Source organism: Carya illinoinensis, chromosome 11 (genome assembly GCF_018687715.1).
Source record: "Carya illinoinensis cultivar Pawnee chromosome 11, C.illinoinensisPawnee_v1, whole genome shotgun sequence".
Taxonomy (NCBI): Eukaryota; Viridiplantae; Streptophyta; class Magnoliopsida; order Fagales; family Juglandaceae; genus Carya; species Carya illinoinensis.
The window spans coordinates 4,752,541-4,775,812 of NC_056762.1; the positions used below are offsets into that span (position 1 = coordinate 4,752,541).

General features: G+C 35.2%; 1 protein-coding gene across 1 annotated transcript; it reads left to right on the forward strand.

Annotated features, from left to right (window-relative positions):
• Positions 1-10,063: 10,063 nt before the first annotated feature.
• On the forward strand, positions 10,064-12,174 carry LOC122280412 (transcription factor bHLH162-like). The gene is made up of 3 exons (XM_043091303.1): positions 10,064-10,282; positions 11,545-11,865; positions 11,966-12,174. The coding sequence occupies exons 1-3, from the start codon at positions 10,142-10,144 to the stop codon at positions 12,032-12,034; spliced, it is 531 nt and encodes a 176-aa protein (XP_042947237.1). The 5' UTR covers positions 10,064-10,141; the 3' UTR covers positions 12,035-12,174.
• Positions 12,175-23,272: the final 11,098 nt, after the last annotated feature.

Consider the following 23,272-nt stretch of genomic DNA (forward strand, 5'->3'; position numbering starts at 1 on the left):
TCTATATGAATAAATTATAAATGAATACATATGTATATATAAATTATAACTAGTCTAGTCTGAATTGGGGGTCAAAAAATGAGATTACAATTTGAAAAAATGAAAAAAAAAAGAAAGAAAAAGGTCGAAATACCGGCCAGTACAGGCCGAAATCTAGGCCAGTACGACCGGTATTTTAGACGGTATGAAACAGGTACCATACCTATACTAGACCAGTGATTGGTACATAATGTACTGGCTGGTACGGTACGGTACGGTACCAAAAGCAATGGTTGCCATCGTTTCCTTCCAGCATGAGTAGCCGTGACCCTTGCACTAATGACCTGCAGTAAAATGCTCATTATAATTAAAACATAGACCTTGAGCTCGCCTTTGCTGCATTTCAACGCAAGTTAGTCGCCAAACAGGAGTTGCAAGTGCAGCTGGTGTTGCTTGAGTTACTGGCGGAAAAGCTAACGAGGCCCTCACCGGTGGTGGAGGATGTCCTAACGTCCTTTGTCTCAATAGTTGGTCATCTTTCATTCGCGCTAAACTTATAGCCTCTTTCAATGTCTGGGGTTTAAACATTCAGATACCATCCGAAATTTCTGACTTTAGGCCACCCATAAATGTCCCAACCAGAGCCTTCTGAGTCCATCCTCGTACCTGGTTGCCTAAGCATTCGAATTCTCGCTGGTAATCACGTAGAGAACCTGCCTGACTAATTCTCGAAAGAGCCTCATCAAAATCTTTGCACTCCGAAGGCCCAAAGCGCGCCCAAAGTTCATTTTCAAAATTTACCCTAAGAGAACGCATCCTTCCTCTTGGAATGTCATGCAGATCCATTGCCACCATTGGTTGGCCTTTCCTTCCAAGTGGTAGGAGGCCAAAGAAAATTTCTAGACTTTGGGAGTATTTTGGAATTCAAAAACTTGGTTCACGCGATTGAACCACTTCGTTGGATCATCTCCAGAGAATTGAGGAAACTCCAGTTTTACTGTTTTGGAGGAGACAACCTGTCATCCCTCATCGTGGCCCTCATGGTATTGGTTACCGTGGTTTGGAGGCTCTTGGTTTGTTCTGAGGTACAAGATCCCTCGAAAAGAGTAAATGTAATTCAATGGGATATATATATATATATATATGCTCTTATCATATATATAGTGATTAATACTTGCTTTGGGTGATCTCATGCAAGGAAATTATTGAGATACAATATTGTGAACTTTTTGTTCATTAAGGTGTTTAATTCGACTTGACTTTGAGATTGCCTAATTTCATTGGTCAATGATCACAAGTTGTCTTGGAAAAAATCAACTCTCAAAGGGGATCAAGATCAACTATCGCTAGTACCATGGTGATGCAAACCCAAATTGATATAGGGTATCTAAGTCTAGATTCTACATTAATTGGATTGAAGTACTACTTTAAGAAGATGAATATGTACAAATATGGAAGGAAAAACTTAATATCTTCCTTGGAATAAGGGAAATATTAGTTATTTTCTCTCAAACAATATATTTATGCTAATTTTTGCCTTATTAGTAAATATTTGATTTCAAGTTTTGGAAGTGATTCTGATTTCAATTTTGGCCAAATTTTTTTGTAGGATTCTTAATTATTTATGTAATTATTTCTCATAAAAAATTTAAAATTTTCCACTTTTAGAAAAATTTTTATAATTTCGAATTTTATTATTAGTCAATATTATTAAGAGTTTTTCTCTATCTTTTGGGCAATTCTCTTATCTTCCATGTCTCTATTGTCTCTTGAAACTAGCTTTCATAATAATCGCTATTCTATCTAGCTTCAGTTGACATCAGAGTTTAAGCATCTTTCCTGGAATGATATCTCATCAGTTTCCATAGCTAGTGGTCGTGGTTGTCATGGATAGGTTTCGAACGAGGAAGTCTCGCTTTGTGATCGTAGCATTCAGGATGTGATGATTGACAATTTGCAGAGACAAATTGCAGAGTTAACCCAACTTCTAACAACGTAGAATATCCATGATTGTGAGATGGAAGATCAAGATTCTGATTATAGTTTTGGCTCTATTCTAAGAGTACCGTAGTCAGGAGGAATGTCATGAGGACCTCGATTTTAGAGTTGATTTTCCAAAATTTCCTAGTACTCTTCAAGCTAAAGGTTTCGTTGATTTATTGTATGAGGTTGAGTGGATTTACTACTCTGAGGAAGAAGAGTTTGAAGATAGACATTCTTCCATAGCTAGGTTGGAACTCTATACAAATCTACTATACCTATCCTGATGAAGATCACCTAGTAGACGATAACTATATTTATTGAAAATATAGAAAATTTATAAAAAGAAAATGGTGGTGAAGTTTTGAAGTTTGAAGATCATGAAACAAGTTTTGAGACAATTAACTTTGTTGATTTTCTTGGAGTTGAGGAATTTTTTTTTTTTTTTCAAATTCTCCTATGCAAAATATTTTTGTTTTGGATTTGAGATGTGGAAAAGAAACTTAATTTTAGGGTATAAGATGTTCAATATTATTTTACTTCGACTCGATCAAATCACTTTTAGTTTTTTCATGATCATTGGGACGATACAACAAAAGAAAAGAAAGATTGGTCTAATTGGACATCCAAACGATTGAGGTAAGAAAGTTTAGAATTTGAGAACGAATTGTTTCCAATCCAGTGAGAATGATATAAACCCAAATTGATATGGTGTATGTAGGTCCAGATTCTACGTTGATTACATTAAAAAATTACCTTAAGAAGATGAATCTGTATAAATATGGAATGAAAAACTTAATATCTTCCTTGGACTAAGGGAAATATTAGTTATTTTCCCTCAGATCATATATTTATGCTCATTTTTATCTCATTAGTAAATATTTGATTTCATGTTTTAGAAGTGATTCTGATTTCGATTTTGGCCAAATTTTTAGTAGGATTCTTGTTTGTTTATTTATATATTTCTCTTACAATAATTTAGACTTTTTCATTTTTGAAAAAATATTCATAATTTAATTTTGTAGCTATTTAAGTCTAGCTTGTCGGCTTAATAAAATAATTTTAAATTTTATTTTAATCAATATTATTTAAAGTTTTTTTTTTCTTTTCTCTGTCTACTACGCGATTCTTTTGTCTTCCCTATCTCAATTGTCTGTTAAAACTAGTTTTCAGAATAATCGTTATTATGTTCGACATTACATGGCTTCATGATCTAATTCATACACACATATTATGGCATGAATTGTAATTAAGTTGTCTTTAGAGTCTTTTTATTTGGTTTGTTGAGTCTGGTTGTGGGTTGTGGGATAATAAGCCGCGGGCCGTTTATCAGTTTGATTATGTAAGACTTGGTCAAGTCTGTTATGATTATCCATTAGGCAGTTATGGGCCATGTTGGCCCACGTTGGTTATGGGCAGTTATTCCGCTGCATTGAGTCTTCTATTTAAGTCCATTTGAGATAATCAATGAAGTTATCGAGTGTTTGTCCAAATATTGTGTGAGGGAGGTTACTGGCACCTCATATTGGCCAAATTTGTCCTTTTATTGTTACAGTCCATAATTGTGCACTTAACAATTGGTATCAGTGCTAGGTTCCTACAACATGGACATGGCTGAGGGAACTAGGTAAGCCCAAGTGAATGAAATGCTAGCAGCTTTGAAAGGGAAAATGAGAACTTGTGAGAAGAGCAACAAAGGAAAAAAGGCATGTTAGAGGCAGTTCTACAACAACTCAATAATTTAGCTTTAAACTATGAGCAAAAGGTGATAAAGACAAGAAAATTAGTTTCGGGAGAAGGATCCTCAAATACCAAGGTCTGTACCAATCCTTTATTTGAGAATAATGGGGATATACAAGTTAGATGTCTTAGGCTTGAATTTTCTAAATTTGATGGTACAGATCTTGTCCAATGGGTTTTAAAAGCAAATCAATTCTTCTTATACTATGATATCCCAGATAATCTAAAGACTCAACTAGCCTTTTTCCATATGGAAGGAAAAACTTTATCATTGTATACATGGCTTAAGGAATCTAGTCCAATAAACACTTGGGATGAGTTCACTAGTGCTTTAGAAATTAGGTTTGGACCCTTTGTTTATGAGGATCTTGTGTGACAATTTACTAAACTAAAGCAAACTAATATAGTAGAAGAGTACCAGACCCAATTTGAGGAATTATCCAACAAAACCAAAGGTTTAACATAAGAGTTTAGGATAAGTACCTTTTTGAGTGGTATGAGGGAAGATCTCAGGATAATGGTAACTATGGTCAAACCAAACAATTTACATGCTGCCTTTGGTTTAGTTAAGTTACAAGAGGAGGAAGTAATAAGGAGGAACCCCCCATATAACCCTAGAAACCATTCCCCTATCCCAAACACCAACCAAACTCCTAAACTACCACCCACAACACCTATACTAAGGCTTTCACCACCACCACCCAGAAAAAATAACCTTTACCAAAACAACAACCCTAGATTCCCCAACAATAATAGAAGACCAGCAATCCCAATTCAAAGAATATCACTTGAACAAATGCAAGAAAGAAGGGCTAAAGGTCTTTGTTATTATTGTGATGAGAGATTCCAACCCAGCCATAGATGCAATAGACTCTTTCTGTTAGAGGGGATGAAAATAGAGAAAATAGAGGATGAGGAGATAGATGAATCCCTATCTGTCATTAACACAGAAGAAGCAAAAGAAGAGGAGGAGGAAAAAGGGCAATTTTTAGGAATTTCCTTACATGCTATAGCAAGTGCTAATGCCCCTAAGACCATGAGAATAGCTGGTGTCATCAATAAAATTAGTGTGATAAGTCTCATTAACATAGGGAGTACACATAGTTTTATTGATCCAAATGTAGCAAGGAAAGCTAAACTGCCAGTGGAAAATACCAATCAATCAGTCAAGTTGGTTGATGGATCAACCCTTTCTTGCCTTGGTTTTTGTAAGGTAGCACCCCATTTCAACTACAAAGCTTAGAAGTTACCCCCAGTTTATACTTACTAGCTTTGGGAGGGTGTGATGCTGTTTTAGAGATGGATTGGCTCAAAACATTGGGAACTGTGGTGTGGAATTTCAACGACCTAAGTATGATTTTTACACTTGGAAATAACATTGCCACACTAGGAGGAATACAATTAACCAGTAGAGTAGTTGAAGAGGCTGAGTATGTAAAAACTCAGAGAGGAAATTCTGCTAAGGGAATTTGGGTTCAGTTTTTGAAAGGAAATAAATCATAAGTTACTGGATCCATACTAGTGACTATAAAAGGGATTCATTACCAATTTAAAACTATTTTTGAAGAACCCAGTGGCTTACACCCTCCAAGGAGTCATGACCACAATATAACCCTTTTACCTAGTTCTAAACCAACCTATGTAGAACCCTATAGGTACCCCTACTACCAAAAGGAAGAAATTGAGAAGTTGGTAGCTTAGATGCTAAGGGGAGGAATTATCAGGGGCAACCAAAGCCTATACTCTTCTCTAGTTTTATTAGTAAGAAAAGCTAATGGGGGATGGAGAATATGTATGGATTATCGTGTTCTTAACAAGGACACTTTTAAGGATAAATATCTCATACCCAACATTGATGAACTTTTGGATGAATTACACGGGGCTCAAGTGTTTTCCAAACTGGATTTGCATTTAGGTTACCACCAGATTAGAATGAATCCTGAATCCAAAAACTGCTTTTAGGACTCATGAAGGTTACTATGAGTTTCTGGTCATGCCATTCGGATTGACTAATGCACCCTCTACTTTTCAGGGTTTAATGAATTAGGTATTTAGACCTTACCTAAGGAAATTTGCCCTGGTATTTTTTTATGATATCTTGGTTTATAGTAAAAGTCTGCAAGATCACTTGACACACTTACAAATTGTTCTAGAAGTTACGAGGAATCATTAGTTTTTTTGCTAAGGCATCAAAGTGGATTTTTGGAAGTAAGGAAGTGGAGTATCTCGGGCACATCATTTCTAGCGAAAGGGTGAAAGTTGACCCTTAGAAAATTATAGCAATGCATGAGTGGAAGGAACCTAAGAATCTCAAGGAATTAAGGGGACTTTTGGGACTCACAGGGTATTACAGAAAGTTTGTGCAAGATTATGGAAAGATTGCTATCCCTTTGAGAACTCTCTTAGAGAATGATGCTTTTTACTGAAACGAAAAGGCTTAGCAAGCCTTTATGAAGTTGAAAGAAGCTATGATGAATCCCTTAGTATTAAGGCTGCCTAACTTTACTAAATGTTTTGTTATTGAGTGTGATGCCTCAGGTGAAGGATTGGGAGCAATTCTCATGCAAGAAGGACAAATATTACATATCTCAGCCAACCTTTGAGGGGAAGGAGTCTCTCTCTATCAACATATGAGAAAGAACTACTTGCTCTAGTGATGGACATAAGATAATGGAGACATTACTTGCTAAGACAAACTTTCAAGGTACGCACTGATCAACGTGCCTTGAAATTCCTATTGGAATAAAGGGTGGGTACCCCTTCTCAACATAAATGGGTTTACAAATTACTTGGCTATGATTTTGTGGTCGAATACAAGAGTGGTAAGACAAATACAGTAGCTGATGCCTTGTCTAGGTTACCCTACTTAGAACACCCAAACAGAAATCTAGATCCACACTCCCAAACCCACCATATAGAGCCTAACCCACCAAACACCATCCAACCAGACAACACCCCAATTACCACAAACCTAGAAATTCAAGCAATCAGTATAATCAAAGCAATATGGATAGATGAGTTAAAAAAAGTCTTACCACAAAGATCCAATGTTGTAGATGTCAATTAACCTCTACCATCAAGGGAGCTTGGATTCAACAGTATACCAAGTTCGTAATGAGCTACTCTTTTATAAGGGTAGGCTTCACTTGGGAACCCTTGTGCCATTCTAGCAATAGATCCTGTAGTATTTTCACAGCAGTCCATTAAGGGGCCACATAGGAATTCATAAGACAAATTCAAGAGTCAAAAGGGAGTTTTTCTGGCCTTGTTAGTGCAATGATGTAAGAACTTTCATTCGAGAATGTGATGTATGCCAGAGGAACAAGGTTGAATCCCTCCACCCAGTGGGGTTGCTTCAAACTCTCCTTATACTACAGAGAAATTGTGACGACATTAGTATGGACTTCTTAGAAGGATTGCCCTCAGCTAAGGGACGTACTGTTATAATGGTAGTTGTGGATAGACTAAGCAAATATGCTCACTTTATTCTACTAACTCACCCTTATATAGCACTATTAGTAGCCAAGGTTTTCATGGAAAATATTTTCAAGCTACATAGCATGCCCCAGACCATAGTCAGTAACACAGACCCGATATTCACAAGTCAGTTCTGGAAAGAATTATTTTGCATATGTGGAACACAGCTATTAATGAGCTCTGCCTATCATCCCTAAACAGATAGACAAACAAAGGTAACAAACAAAAGTTTAGAATGTTATTTACAATGTTTTTCCAATGACAGGCCAAGGGATTGGACATGATCGCTACCTCTCGCAGAATATGTTTATAATACAACAAGGCATAGTTCTATTCAGATCTCACCATATGAGGCTAATTATGGACAACCTCCACCCAAAATGTTGCCTTATGAGCTAGGAATACTCCGTGTGCAAGCAGTGAAGGAGGAGCTTCGAAACAGGGACTTCGTAGCTAAACTAATACACGAAAATCTGCAAGGAGCACAAAACAAGATAAAGTACTATGCTAATAAGAAGAGAACCAAAAGGGAGTTCAAGGAAGGAGACTGGGTCTACCTGAGATTGAAACCCCATCGTCTGATGTCCGTAGCCATGTGAAGAAACTTGAAGCTATCACCTCACTACTACGAGCCTTTCCAGATCCTTCGAAGAATCGGGAAAGTTGCTTATATGCTGGATCTCCCCAAAGAATCTCAGATCTTTCCCACCTTCCATGTTTCGTGTCTTAAGAAACACGTCGGAGATATTGTAGCTTAATTTATACTCTCAATTTTCTTTAATATTATGCAACCTTAATATTAAACAAATATATATTATGATTAATTTTTGCAAATTAACATATAACGTTCGAACTTTACAACTATACGTTCGAACTTTGGCACTAATAATTATTACGTTCGCACGTAAGTACATATAATGTTCGAAAGTTGGCGCTAAAATTTTTTATGTTCGCACGTAAATATACATAACATTCGAATGTTAGGGTGACGTGCGAACAAAATAACTAAAACGTTCGAACGTTAAAAATTTCTTCCCCAACATTTAGTGACAGTTCCCACAAACCGTCACAGAAAAAGCCTTTTAGTGACGGTTTGAAGACTGTCACTATCTTCAATCCATTACTAAAAAGCATATTTTTTATAGTGGTAAGACGTGGTCAAGTATGTTATGATTATCCGTTAGGTGGTTGTGTGCCATGTTGGTTATGGGCAGTTATTCCGCTACATTGAGTCTTCTATTTAAGTCCATTTGAGTTTATCATTGAAGTTATCAAGTGTTTGTCTAAATATTGTGTGAGGAAGGTTACTGGCACCTCATATTGGCCAAAGTTGTCCTTTTATTATTACAATTCATAATTCACTACAAAAAAATAGCCTTTTGCGACAAATTTATAGCAACGAAAAGACTATTAGCAACTAAAATTAGTTGCTAATAATCTTTTCGTTATTATAAATTGGTCATAAAAGACCATTTTTTTTGTAGTGATTGTGCACTTAACAAGTCGGCGCAACGGAGAGAAAACTAAAGAAAAAATTAGGGAAATTAGATAAATGAAAAATCCTAAAACTGGAAAAGCTACCGGGGCCTGGCTAGGGGAGGTGGTGGACGGAGCTGAAGCTCCGAACCCCTCTGCCCAGATAAGGGGAGAAAATCCTAAAAACTGGCCAGAGAAAATGTATGTGAGAGAGGAAGAGAGAGAGAGTCAAGCGAAACTATAATAAAAATGACAGTTGTTTCACACATGAAAGACTTTAAAACGAAAAGAAAAGAATGCGACTGGCCGGGTACGTACGTAGTTTGATCTAACTTTTTAAATTAAAAGAAAAAGAGTAATATTTAAATATTGACCAATCAAAATCCGTCTTATGTATAGCTTAAAAAGTTAATGCAAACTAGATCATTACTCAATTTACTCTTATTAATTAGTAAGTCCCATGTAGACTGCAAACCAGACGACATGAGCACGATAAATGCAATATTAAATTACATGCGCACGATAAATGCAAGAAATGGAATGTTTTCCTAAAAAGTTCTACGTTTTCCTCTTGAAATTGAACATGTGCAGGACAAATGCAAGAAATGTTCATGAGAAAAGCAGTAGTACTCATGATATCTTCAATATTAGACTACATATATTTTTTTATTTATTTGAGCGGTTATGCATCAGATAGCCATATATTCCGCCATGCATGTAGCTTATTGAGAAAATTGTGAGTTAATGAAAATAGATAAATTTAATTATTTATATTTATTTTAACATTTTTTTGCTCTCTTGTATGGGTCAGGCTGATCTGTTAATTTCTTTATAAATGGAATATCGAATTTTTAATTAAATGACATAAAGTATACGTACGATTAAGGTTCGAGACGAGGAGTTAACTTTAATGTTATATAAAATCAACACTTATTCCAAGAGATTAAAATAATGGCCAAGAAGATATATATATAAATTTAATTATTTATATTTGTCTTCGCAAAAACATCTACCTTCAAGGAGAAAGAATTTAGGATCGCAGAAACACACTGGGAAACCAAGCGCCCGGCCCCCCTCCTGTTTTGATAGGAAGAGCAGTAAAAAGAACATAATTATATATCATGTGTCATCAAGATTAGATAAATATATGGTAGGTGGAAGCACAGACGTTTTTATCAGATAACAAGAGACAGATCAAAGGGAACGGCCGGCTGCATGGCGACCATTCACACCAGAACAAACTTGAATGCATGAATAAATCTAATTTACTATTCGGCTTTGACAACGGATCTTTCCTGTGAATTCCACTAACTTGCTTTTGTGCTTCCTACGTTTCTTTTACCTTAATTGCGAAATTCGAATCTTTTGTATTATTTCTCCATGCCCATGAAAGCTGCCTGCCTTGAGAGAGAGAGAGAGAGAGAGAGAGAGAGAGAGAGAGAGAGAGAGATCAGCTAGAGATCATAGTGATCATATTGGAGGGTTGAAAATGAAGAAGACAAGCAGTACTGATGATGCAACGAAGCCTGATAGAAAGACAGTGGAGAGGAACAGAAGAATCCATATGAAAGGGCTATGCTTTAAGCTTGGTTCTCTTATTCCTGATCTCCACCACTTCAAACCCTCCAGGGTACTCACAGCGAATTATTCACCATCTATTTTTAGTTGAAGATATGATTTTCATGCTTGCAGACTAAACGCATTAACTCTTTTTTTTATCTGCTCTCTCGAATTCATGGAAACCCCTCCATTGGAAATTAAGCTTTGTTTCTTTTTTGGTTTCAGAGTCGATCATGAGCTAATTTCACCAACTTTTTCTGCACTTGCATTCATCATCGTACGTTTTGGACTTTAGGTATAAGCTTAGCAGTTCATTAATTAGAAGTCGATCTGTACAAAGTGTTTATATAATCATCTGATCATCAGATCATCAGAGACAACACATGACGATATCGTTAATTAGAAAGAGGATGATCAGTGGGGTTATAATGGGATCAAAGGGCTAGGTTATCAGATACATATGAGAGACTATACATGACGATATCGTTGGAAAACATTAATCGAACTAACGAGATTTAGCTGGGCATGAGTGTAATTGAAACGAGAGTTGATATTCAAGAGGGGGAGAGATACAACCAACATGACCTTTTCTAGCTGTTTCTTGCAATTTATTGATTTTGGTAGTACTCTGTCGGTCGTATGTGTTCATGATATGGCGTAGAGATCTTCTCGCCTGCACCATTGAAAAAAATGCCAATGTCTTCTATTCGTCCCGTTTCTTCTAAATTGTTGGCATAAATAATATCGGCTTGATTTATTTGCAGTACGTACTGTTTCTTTGAAATTATTGGCATCATGTACTAACAGTACTACAACATTAAGGTTGTTATTAGTAAATGTTGAATCAAACTCAACGCATTTCAAATCAATAATTAATAAGACTCTCTACTTTTTTAACTTTTCATAATAAAATTAAACACATTTTAATGGAATCCACGAAATATAACTATTCACAACTCATAATCTCGACATCCAAACATAACCTAAAGGCCTGCTTTACATGAGCTATTTTCAATGACGTGATACTTGCTTATTACTTATTAAGAGTCTAAATTAATAATACGATATGATGAATTCCAGATTAATCCATCCATACATATACATTCAGTTATAGACACATGCATTACCTCCTATATAGATATATATATATATATATATATTAGTATTACCTCACGATATTGATTAATCTACGTCTCCTTTCTTTTTCTTTAGTTAATTATAACTTGGAAGAGATCATATTCAAGTACCCTGATCTGTTAATTTCAGTACATGAGCTAGATAGTTTAATTTGGTTAATTACTAATTATTTCTTTTCTATATTATATGTTGTAGGACATGGTTTCGCAGCAAGATAAGATCGATTACGCCACCCGCTATATCACCCAGCTGAGGGAAAGAATAGAAAAGTTAAAGCGTAGGAAGGAACAAGTTGCAGGGAGTTTAGGTAATAGCAGTAACATGGGGATTGGCTCATCGCTTCCTATTGTTGACTTAAGAGACTTGGGTTCCAGTATAGAAGTCATTTGGATAAGTGGGTTGCAGAAGAACTTCATGTATGAGGTTACTTGTATTCTTCAGGAAGCAGGTGCTGAAGTTGTCAGCAGTAGCTTTTATCCTGTGGGTGATAAAATTTTCCATCCAATTCATGCTCAGGTATATATCTATATATACAACATCTTAAATGCTAGTAATTCTTTTGCGATAATTATTTTCTTCGATCCCAATCCTTATTCCTGTTCGATGATTTTTCCAGGCGAAGATTTCAAGAATTGGGGTTGAGACTTCAAGGGTATGGCAAAGATTGAAAGAACTAAAAAATTGAGTGGGTTTCTGCATGCAAATCTGACTAGTTTCTCATCAGAGCTGCTAGCATTCAGCAACAGTACTTAATTAAGCCCTGTTTGTTCACCATTTGTGATCAAGATATATGTCTACAGCCATATGTGCTAGCCAGATATTAAAGCTACCCTGTGCAAGCATTACTTCTAGACAAATTATTAAAGTCATATCTCGAACCCTTTACTTGATGTTGTTAATTGTAGTTGTTTAATGTAATCTGAAATCAAGAAAAATAGTTCAAAAAAACGATGAAAAGGTCGGTCCCCAATTAGAAAATGTCAAAAAATATTCAGATCAGTTGTCATGTTAAATGAGTCTGTCCTATTATGTCCTATCATGTCCATTAATCTGCGTTAAATTTTCCTTAGAAATCGATGCTGTTAGATGTGACACATTAAGTCTAAAGAATTTTGTAATTTAATGTTCACACGAGGAAGCTACGTACGTACGTACATTAGTTAATTTGTACAAGCCTTTACTTTTGTTAGCTAGACATAATAATCTTTGTGAACTAATATTAATATTTCTCTAAATTTTATACTAGAAAATGATCAGTACGTAAGTGACACTTGCCACGTTTGGTTCAATCTGGTGAATGATTAGGAGTTTAATTTTTTTGATCTTATAAATGCCAATTAGTTTTTTAGTATGTTTTTCAGCTTGATGATAATTTATTTTTTAATTTAATTAATTGATAATTTTCTAATTGATTTGTGATTAAGTTATGGTCTTTTACAGTTTGGATAGTTGAGTATTCTCAACATACTATATTATTATTTATTATTTTATTATTATTTTTTATTATTTATAAAATATCTAAAATCATTTCATTGTTTCATAAATTTTCATCTCTTTTGTAATTTGATCTCCACACGGGATGAAAAAAAAATAGGAGCATTGACAATGTTTTTTCTTTTTTTTTGATAACTAGTAACTTCATTAAAAACACCAATACATCAAATGTTATCAAACCATAAAGAATGGTGAACAAAAGAAGGAATATGATCCCACCAAACATTAATATCCTCAATATTCCATGCATATCTAGCTAAAGAATGAGCTACCACCACTACAACAAAAAACATTTTTTGGGACGAAATTAATTTGGGACGAATTGAAAATCATCTCAAAAAGTGAGAATTTGTTACGAAATTTGAATTTCGTTCCAAAATGACGACGGTTAAGCCAGACCGTTCGAACGGTATTCTTAGGGACGAAATTTTTCTCCCAAATAAGTTAACCGTTCGACTGTTAATGATTAACCCTTCGAACGTTTAATTTTTACCGTTTGAACGTAATATTGGCGCGATAGGCAAAATTATTTTGGAGGAAAATTGATAAACCGTTCGAACAGTAAATAATAACCGTTCGAATGATGCATATTCACCGTTTAAACATTATTTGAATAGGTCGAACGGTGACAGGGTTTTAATTTTTTAAGTTTTTTGCCAAATTATATTTAGATTAACTAATAATTATAAAAAATTGGTTAATTAAATAATATGAATAATCTAAATTAAGAATTAGTTTAGAAAATATAAAACAATACTATTTCATACTTATAATTTGTATTTACAAAACACAAAATATTGTCCATACAAAAAACAGGAAATAAATAAATAAAATATATCATAAAGTAATTAAGACCCCAAGTCTTTGCACACTTCCTCGACTGCAGCTATACGTTCCTCTATTTGTGTCAATCGAGTACTGATGGTGACTTGAGTCGCAGACATGGCAGCAAACTCTGTACGAAGCTCATACACAGCAGAATGGATCTCCATACGCACTGCATCGATCACTGCTGATGTCTGCTCGCTGATCGCTGCACGCACTATGTCAGCCATCTCCTCACGAGTAACAATGTGGACTGATGCCTCGGCCCGTGTAGATGTCTCTGCAGTTGCAGCTGAGACTCCATGATCTTTCGGCTGTGCATCTTTGTGAGGATCAACTGGTTCTGGAACATGTGCACGAAAACGCAGTCTCGAGTGTCCCGTGCTGCGTGAGAGGGTGGTGCTGTTTATCGGTCCCATCGGCTCCCGTTTATGCTCAGCAACATCTGGCACAACACCAGCACATAGTAGATATCGGGTGATCAGAACTCCGAATGGTAGTATATCCATCGAAATGTACCGAGATTCTGATCGAATCCTATTGAATATATACCCCACCAAGTCGATAGGAATGCCACGAGCGACCCGTATCATAAATTTCGTCCAATCAATGCCAACTTCTGTCTTGTGCTGCCGAGGGTCAATGTTATTGGCAATTATCAAATTTAATATCTTAAAGAAAGAAGATAAATCTGCCTGTTTGATGCTCTTCGTTCCGTCATACGGTGGAGCATCTGGACCGACAACCAAATCCCTCACCTCGTGATCAGCAAGGGTATCGACCTCATCAGTATAAACTGATGCCTCCTCCTCAGCTGTCTTCGCTTCAACTGAAGGATCAGACTCTCTAGGCACCACATTCGGATATGCATCTGGCAGCCTAGGAATACCGAGATGCTCAGCAAGTCCATCTCGTGAAAATACAACGGGTACTCCTCAGACAGTGATACTGTAGGCTCCAGAATCATCTGCGTTGGCACTGCCGAGTTCTCTATAGAACTCAGCAACAATGTCAATGTAGGAGACTGGTTCCCATGCTTCCTCCCGTTCATCCAAGATAGGTCCCCAACCACGATCACTGAATATTGAGGGCAATGAATGACCCTCCCAGAGAAGACTTTGGAAATCAGAAATCTTCACTGGTCGCTCCAGTGAAACTGTCCTCTCCCGAACTGGACCACTACTACTCTCACCAAGATTGCATCGCTTACGTGCCGGTCTAGAAGTAGACATTATAATCAACCTGAAATTTATAATTACAAACTAGATATATAACATTAACAAGAAAAATACAATAAATAACTATTTACAGTAGTTTGAAACAAACAGCAATTTAATAATATTTGATATTCTGAACAACATTATCAACAATAAATATATTTCTCAATATCAATATTAATAATATAAATATAAAATTAAAAACCGTTCGAACGATTAATGTACCGGTCGAACGGTTACAGACAAACCGTTTGACCGTTATGTTATACGTTCGAACGTATTACTGTAACGGTCAAATGGTTACAGACAAACCGTTCGACTGTTATGTTATATTGTTCGAACGTTACGCATAACGTTCGAACGATCTTCGTGTCGATCGGAATTCCAGGCCGAGTCAACTCGGCCATTGAAATCCATGGAATCCTTCGATTCCCTGGATTTTACACCAAAATAAATGCAATAGAAACCTAAATAAACGTTCCTAATATGGTTTTATGCAAATCTACCGATTATTTTGATGTATAAATCGGTTTACGCTAAGTTAAACAATTAATCTATCAAAAACCTAAATCTAAACGGTAAAATGCTTTAAAAATGAAAAATACCGGTAGTTAGAGGTAGAAGCTTTGAGTGGGCACTGTTGACGGCGGCGAAGAAGGCGTTCAATGGCAGAGATCGACGGTTTGGAGGCTTAGAACGGAGGAAATGGAGACGTAAACACCGGTAAAAGTGACGTGGGGGGCTTATATATGCATCTTCGTTCGAACGGTAAGTTATACCGTTCGAACGTATTAATTGAATATTAATCACTTCCTTAATTAATCGGTTTTTCATGATAATAAATAATATTTAAATGCAATATTCAGTATTAATTATATTTTATTTAATAATTAATTCAATTATAATAAATTTTAACTGTTAAATATATTAAATGCAATATATTTAATGCACTTATATATTATTAAACACTATGTATTATATATATAATTTTTTATATATATAGTATATATTATATTATATTTAATTAAAATATATTATACTATTGAATATTATATAGTATATAGTATAAGTTATATTATATAGTATAATTAATATAATATAGACTACTATATACATGAAACTATGTTCATGTATTTATATAACATACACGAACTTATGTGTGATATTAACTAGTATCACATATATATACTAGTATAGATGACACTATATATATTAATATATATATATATCCATTTATTAAATAATATAATAATAATATAATAGTACTAAACATTATATATATATATGCATGTGATGCATATAACCCTATGCTATGGTACCATATATATGTTATATATAATAGGTTAATATATGTACTTGACTATAATATTAGATGTAATATGATATTTTATACTATATATGTTACTAAACTATATAATATTTGTTTGATTATATATTATATAGTTATATTACTATGTCTCTAAACTATAGTATATTTAGAAGTTATTATATTTCAAGGTATAGTGCAAAAAAAATACAATAAGCAACAATATAACTTAAACATTTGAACGGTTTAATAATGGCGTTCAAACGTTCATCGCATAGCGTTCGAACGTATATGTTAACGTTCGAACGTTAAATTACCGGGGAAAATTTTTCCGCTAATCGATTTGACGTTTGAACGGTTTAATATAACCGTTCAAACGTATAATATAACGTTCGAACGTGTATTTTCACGTTCGAACGTTAAATTAGGGGGGAAAATTTTTCCCGTTAATCAATTTGACGTTCGAACGTTCATTAAACAACCGTTCGAACGTAAATGTTCTACATTTACACGACAGAACCTCACAATCTCGCACTCATTCCAGTCGACTCAATATCACTCCCACACTCATTTTCTTCCAACCAACGCCATTATTCTTCAATCTAGCCCTCAAATATTACTAACTCCTATCAATTTCTTATATTTTCGGATTAAGAGGTTGTTTTTACCGTTTGGTGAAGAGTTTTTACCGTTTGGTGGATTTTCCGCTTTATCTCTCTAAATCAGGTATTCTCCTTAAATTTGACCTCATTTTAGTTTTTATATAAGTGTTTTCGTTTGCTTACATGAGTTCGTCATATAGTTTGCTATCTTTTGATGTAATATGGACTGTAAATGTTGGGGTTTTCGGAGGTTGAAGACGAGTGGATTCTGGAAGTAATCCGTTCAAACGTATGTCCTTAGATCGAACGGTGACGATCAGTACCGTTTGAACGTTATGTTGGTCAGTGTTAAAATAATTAACATTTTAAATGCAGGAGTTGAATTAAAAATTAATTATTTATAATCTACATTTAATAATATTTAAATACTTAAAAGATTCAAATAATCAAATGAGAATGAATTAAATTACAAATCATCTAAGATTTGCTACAAAACTTAATTATTTATGATGTTGAATTATTCAACTATAGGTTAATACAATTTGTTTTGTTTTAATAACACAAAAATACTTAATATTTGAATTAATAAAATGAATTTTAAATAAAATACAAATAATCTGGATTTAATAATACTTAAATACTTAAAAGTTAAAAGTAATCAAATGAATTTGATTAAAATATAAATTCCGAGTTATAATTAATAAAATGAATGTTAATTACAATACAAATAATTATAATTATTAACATGCTTGTTAATTACAATACAAATAGTTATAATTGATAAAATATTTTGAAAGATATAAAACAACTATCTAATTATTTAATAATATAAATACTTAATTAACATATATTGCATTGTTTGTTTGATACATGTTAAATTTCGTCCCGTCATATATTACTTGTTCATCAATATTAGCCTTAGACCCATTCGAGAGTTATCAATCCGCCTTAATTGAAAGATTGATAACTCTTGAATTGTCCAGAGTGGACAGTTTGGAATTGTAAGATCATTCTCGCAAACTATCGATCTATATCTGTTATACGTCCAGCATTAAGATTTTGGCAGATTTATCCCTTATTCTCCGGATATGTAGTTTCGGTGATGTTGTATCGACGATTAACAAGTCGGTGCACACAACCAGACGAGCATATTTGGAGAACATTGGGGAGATGCTGCCGAAATTTTGTTGGGCGTGACAGATTATAGAGGATAGGTTTGCGACTATGATCTTACAATTCCGAATGGGATAGGACCAACTACCCGGTGTAAGGTGGCATGCTTCTTGATTGATACATGATACATGCTTGTTTGTTGATGCACACGTGATTGTTTATAATGAAGATAGTCAGCATGGATAAGAGTTGGATGCGAGTTAGCGATCGTTTGGGTCAGAATTACAACGTATATGCTGAAGGTGTTAAGAAATTCTTAGAGTTTGCATTGGGTACATGTGATAGTGATGGACGTATTAGATGCCCATGTAAAGAATGTAGGAATTTGCGCTCTCATAAGATAGACTTGGTGAGAGAGCATCTGTTTGTAAAAGGTATTGACAAGGGTTATACTGATTGGGTCTTACACGGGGAACCATATCCAACTTCATTCGATGCTCCACATGAAGAAGAAGAGATCGATGAAGATATACAACCAGATGTTGTTGGAGATGAGTATGATGAGGATATGGAAGAAATGTTAGGTGACATCGGTGCGGGAATGTTTATGAATAAAGGTGGCACGGACACATCAAGTTCAAATGATGGGGGTCATAATACTTTTGCACGATTGTGGAATGAGTCACAACGTGAACTATATCCAGGATGCAGAAGACACACTAAGTTGTCATTTACCGTAAGACTGCTTCACATAAAATCAATGTGCCGATTATCAATTAAGGCTGTCAATATGTTACTCGAGTTGTTTAAGGAGGCACTACCATCAGATAATACACTTCCTCGTAACTTCTATGAAGCAAAAAAATTAAAACGAGGACTTGGATTTGATTACAACGTAATACATGCATGTAAGAATGACTGCATATTATTTTGGCAAGAGAACGAGCAGTTGAACGAATGTCCCATATGCCACGAATCAAGATGGACATCTGACAAACAAAATGTGCCGCAAAAGGTAGTACGCCACTTTCCATTGACACCTAGATTACAACGATTATATATGTCACGCGCAACGGCTGCAGACATGATATGACACTCATCAGCCAGAGTTAGAAATGATGATATTTTATCACATCCTGCTGACTCTCAAGTGTGGAAGGAATTTGATAAGGAGCATACATGATTTGCAGAAGAACCACGTAATGTGAGACTTGGGTTGGCAACAGATGGATTTAATCCGTTTGGGAACATGAGTACTAGTCATAGTACTTGGCCAGTCGTACTTATGCCGTATAATCTACCACCGTGGAAGTGTATGAAAGATCCATATTTCATGATGAGTTTGCTCATTCCAGGTCCGAGATCACCGAGAAATGATATAGACATACATTTACAGCCATTGATTGCAGAATTGAAAGATTTGTGGGAGAATGGGGTTGTCACATTTGATTCATCAACAGGCAAGTCGTTCAAGATGCATGCTGCCGTTTTATGGACAATAAATGATTTTCCAGCATATGGAAACTTTTCAGGTTGGAGTACTAAGGGGAAAATGGCATGTCTAACTTGTAACAAACATACTAAATCTGAATGGCTCACTTACGGGAGGAAATTATGTTTCATGGGTCATCGTCGATTTCTACCTGGTGATCATAGATGGCGGGAAAATTCACAAATGTTTGATGGTACTGTTGAATGGGGCCAACCTCCACCATATTTGTCTGGTGAAGATTTACTTGCACAATTTGTAGATGTTGGTTGTAATGAATTTGGTAAAAAACAACGAAAGAGAAAACGAGCTACATCTGAGTTGAATTGGACTAAGAAGAGTATATTTTTTGATCTTCCATACTGGTCAAAGTTAAAATTACGGCACAGTCTTGATGTTATGCATATTGAAAAAAATATATGCGAATCCGTATTGGGAACATTGATGTCAATTGAAGGAAAAACGAAGGATACATTAAACTCAAGGAATGATTTGAAGCGGTTGGAAATAAGACCGGAAATGCAGTTGCAAGAAAATGGTTCATTCGTTTACATGCCGATTGGGTGGTATACATTGTCAAGGAATGAAAGGGCTACTTTTTGTGAGTGGATAATGAAAATTAAATTACCGGATGGTTATGCCTCGAATTTGACAAGGTGTGTGCGAACAAATGACTGGAAAATAACTGGGTTAAAAAGTCATGATTGTCATGTCCTTTTGCAGCATATCTTGCCTATTGGTATACGTGGGTACTTGACTAGAGACGTGCGCGTGGCTTTGACTGAGTTGGGTTTATTTTTCAAAGACTTATGTGCACGGACATTAAATGTAGAAGCTTTGGATCGAATGGAACGGGAAATTCCCATAATATTGTGTAAGCTAGAAAGTATTTACCCACTATCATTTTTCGATGTCATGGTTCACCTGGCCATCCATTTGCCACGTGAGGCTCGACTTGCAGGACCAGTTCAGTATAGATGGATGTATCCCATTGAACGATTTCTTTGGAAGTTGAAACGAACAGTTGGTAATAAAGCTCGCCCAGAAGGATCAATTGCAGAAGCATATATTGATGATGAGTGGCATACCTTCTGTTCCAAATATTTCCACGGAGTTGACACTAGGTTTGATCGGCCAGAAAGAAACTTTGACGTTGACAGAGCAAGACAACGAAATGTGTTTTTCGTGTTTTCCCAACAAGTACGTCCACTTGGTGCAGTGCGTGGTTATGACTTATGTGGAAGAGAGTTTGAGAAAGCTCAGTGGTACGTGTTGAACAATTGCCCTGAGATAGAGATTTACTTGAAGTAAGTATTAATCTTTTCTTAATTTAGTATTCGCTCATTTACTTTCGCAAAATTCTAATAATATAAAATACATGTGGTAATCATCAATTTCAGTGATCATATTAACATGCTCAAGGAACTAGGAGTAAATGATATAGACCAGAAACATGAAGAAGAGTTTCCGAGATGGTTTGAATAACGGGTAATGACATTACATATGCGACACTTCATTCAATACAAATAGAAAATATTGATTGTTTTTTTATTGATATAATAGAAATTTTACTTAATATGTAGGTTGTACAAATGCATGCCAATAATCCAAACGATATATCAGATGAATTGTATGCATTAGCGCGTGGCCCATCGAGACGGGCTACAAGATATTCTGCATGTATTTCTCGTGGTAGTAGGTATCACACAATAGATCGAGATCATTATAGGAAAACACAATATAGTGGTGTCCTAGTTGAGGGAAGTCATGATGGAGAAAATATTGATTTCTATGGAGTGATTGTTGATATAATTGGAATGAAATATTTGGGGGAGCTTGCAGTGTATCTGTTTAAGTGTGATTGGTGGGATTTAAGTAATCCTCGAACTGGAGTCCGTGATGATGAATATTTCTTGAGTATTAATACATCAAGAAAATGGTACGAGGATGATCCATTTATTTTAGCTTCTCAAGCATCTCAAGTATTCTACTTAGATGACCTGAAGTTAGAAACTCAATGGCGAGTAGTACAAAAATATGCTCCAAGAAATATATATGATGTTATCCCTCAGGCAGAAGGGCGAGATGAAGAAGAAGATGATGCTTCTACTCAAGAAGCATACCAAGAGAGTCAGCCCGTCTTTAATTTGTTTGTGGATTTGAGCCAGTATGAGATGATTCCATTGAATAGAGAAGATATTGAGGCTAAAATTGTTGATGCGACACTTGAGCAAAGTGTTGATTCATCTGAAGTATCTATAGAAGATGAGACTGAATTGTCAAATGATACTGATACTGATACAGATAGTGATTGACGAATTATATTTTCACCTTACGTGATGATGAATACTATTTTACTTAATGAATATTGTATCAGTTTTTTGAAATTATGCCTCCGAAGAGAAAGGAAGTGCGCAACCCATCTCTACCTGTTCCTAGCTCTCCTTCAGACTCACCATTAGAGATTGACTCTACAGAACAAGGTAAAATTCTAATAGTCATAAAAGTTATTAATTAAGATTATAATATATATTTGATTATAATGTTATATATCATGATGACTTCACAGTACAATCTCGTCAAGGTCGAGGCACTACGAGAGGCGTGACGTTGGAAAAATATCGTAAGGTGGGTAAGATCAAAGTTAACATTCTTGATGAACATACCGGAGGCGAAGGACAACCAGCAGCTTGGCTTGCATCGCATGTGGGTGCTCTTACACGAACTTATGCAACTTTGGCAACAAGTTCATGGAAGAAAGTCCCCCAAGATGTTAAGGACCTTATCAAGAAGCGTTGTTTGGTAATGTTTAATAAATGAAATTTAATTGGACTTATAATTTTATTTTACTTTAAAGTTAGAATATTATAAATGATAATATTTTTGTCCAAATTTTTTTCTGTAAGGATGATTTCGAATTAAATTTTGGTTGGAGAGAGGAGTGTAAAACTGTGGAAGAGCTTATGAGTAATGCATTCTGCAAGTATAAGGCGGGGTGTCATGAGCATTATAATAAGTTTGAGAATAGTGAAGAAACACGCCAACATCCTTTTCAAGATGTGCAACTTTCTGATTGAGAAAAACTTTGTGACATGTTTGCGGATCCATCATATAAGGTATAATTAATTTAATTATTTTAGTCCTATTTTTAATTTCGCTTTTTAATATTTTCAATTCTTATGTAGGAGCGAAGTTCTATAAACAAAACAAATAGATCAAAATTGAAGATTACTCATCATGCAGGCTCAAGATCTTTCCACCGCCTCTCTAAAAAATTGGTATTGCTATTCTTTTATTTGTATATAGTTAACTGAATATATCATTTATAATGATTTTATATCTTAACAAATCTTTATTATAGCAAGATTCAGATGCCAATTATGATCTGACAAAATTATATGCTGCATCACATACTAATCGTAATGGAGAGTGGAGTCATCCTGATGCCCGTGAAAATTATGTAAGTATTATAATTTGTTTTAAATAAAAATATTTGAATATTTATGATGATATTAACTCTTTATCTTATGTGTAGGATAAAATGGTTGCCCTGTGTGCTGAATCTACGTCAGATCAAAATTCCTCAAATACAGATGTTGAGATTTTTACACAAGTTCTGGGTGTACGTTCAGGATATTTGAGGGGTTTGGGTCACTGTGTAAAACCTTCTCCCTCTTCCTCTTCTTCTGGGTCTGCCTCTATAGCTCAAGAGAATGCGAATCGTAGAATTGAAGAATTGATTACAAAACAACAAGAGTTAGAGGCTCAATTGGCGAGACAAGGAGACATGGAGATGCGCCTCAAACAACATGAAGAAGAACAAGCAGAGTTCAGGAGAGATATGCAACTCCAAATGCAACAGTACAGGCCTCCAACC

Coding starts and splice junctions, on each gene's coding strand:
- LOC122280412 (XM_043091303.1), top strand. CDS start 10,142: ATGAAGAAGACAAGCAGTACTGATGATGCAACGAAGCCTGATAGAAAG. Junction 10,283..11,544: donor ACCACTTCAAACCCTCCAGG/GTACTCACAGCG, acceptor TATATGTTGTAG/GACATGGTTTCGCAGCAAGA. Junction 11,866..11,965: donor TCCATCCAATTCATGCTCAG/GTATATATCTAT, acceptor TGATTTTTCCAG/GCGAAGATTTCAAGAATTGG.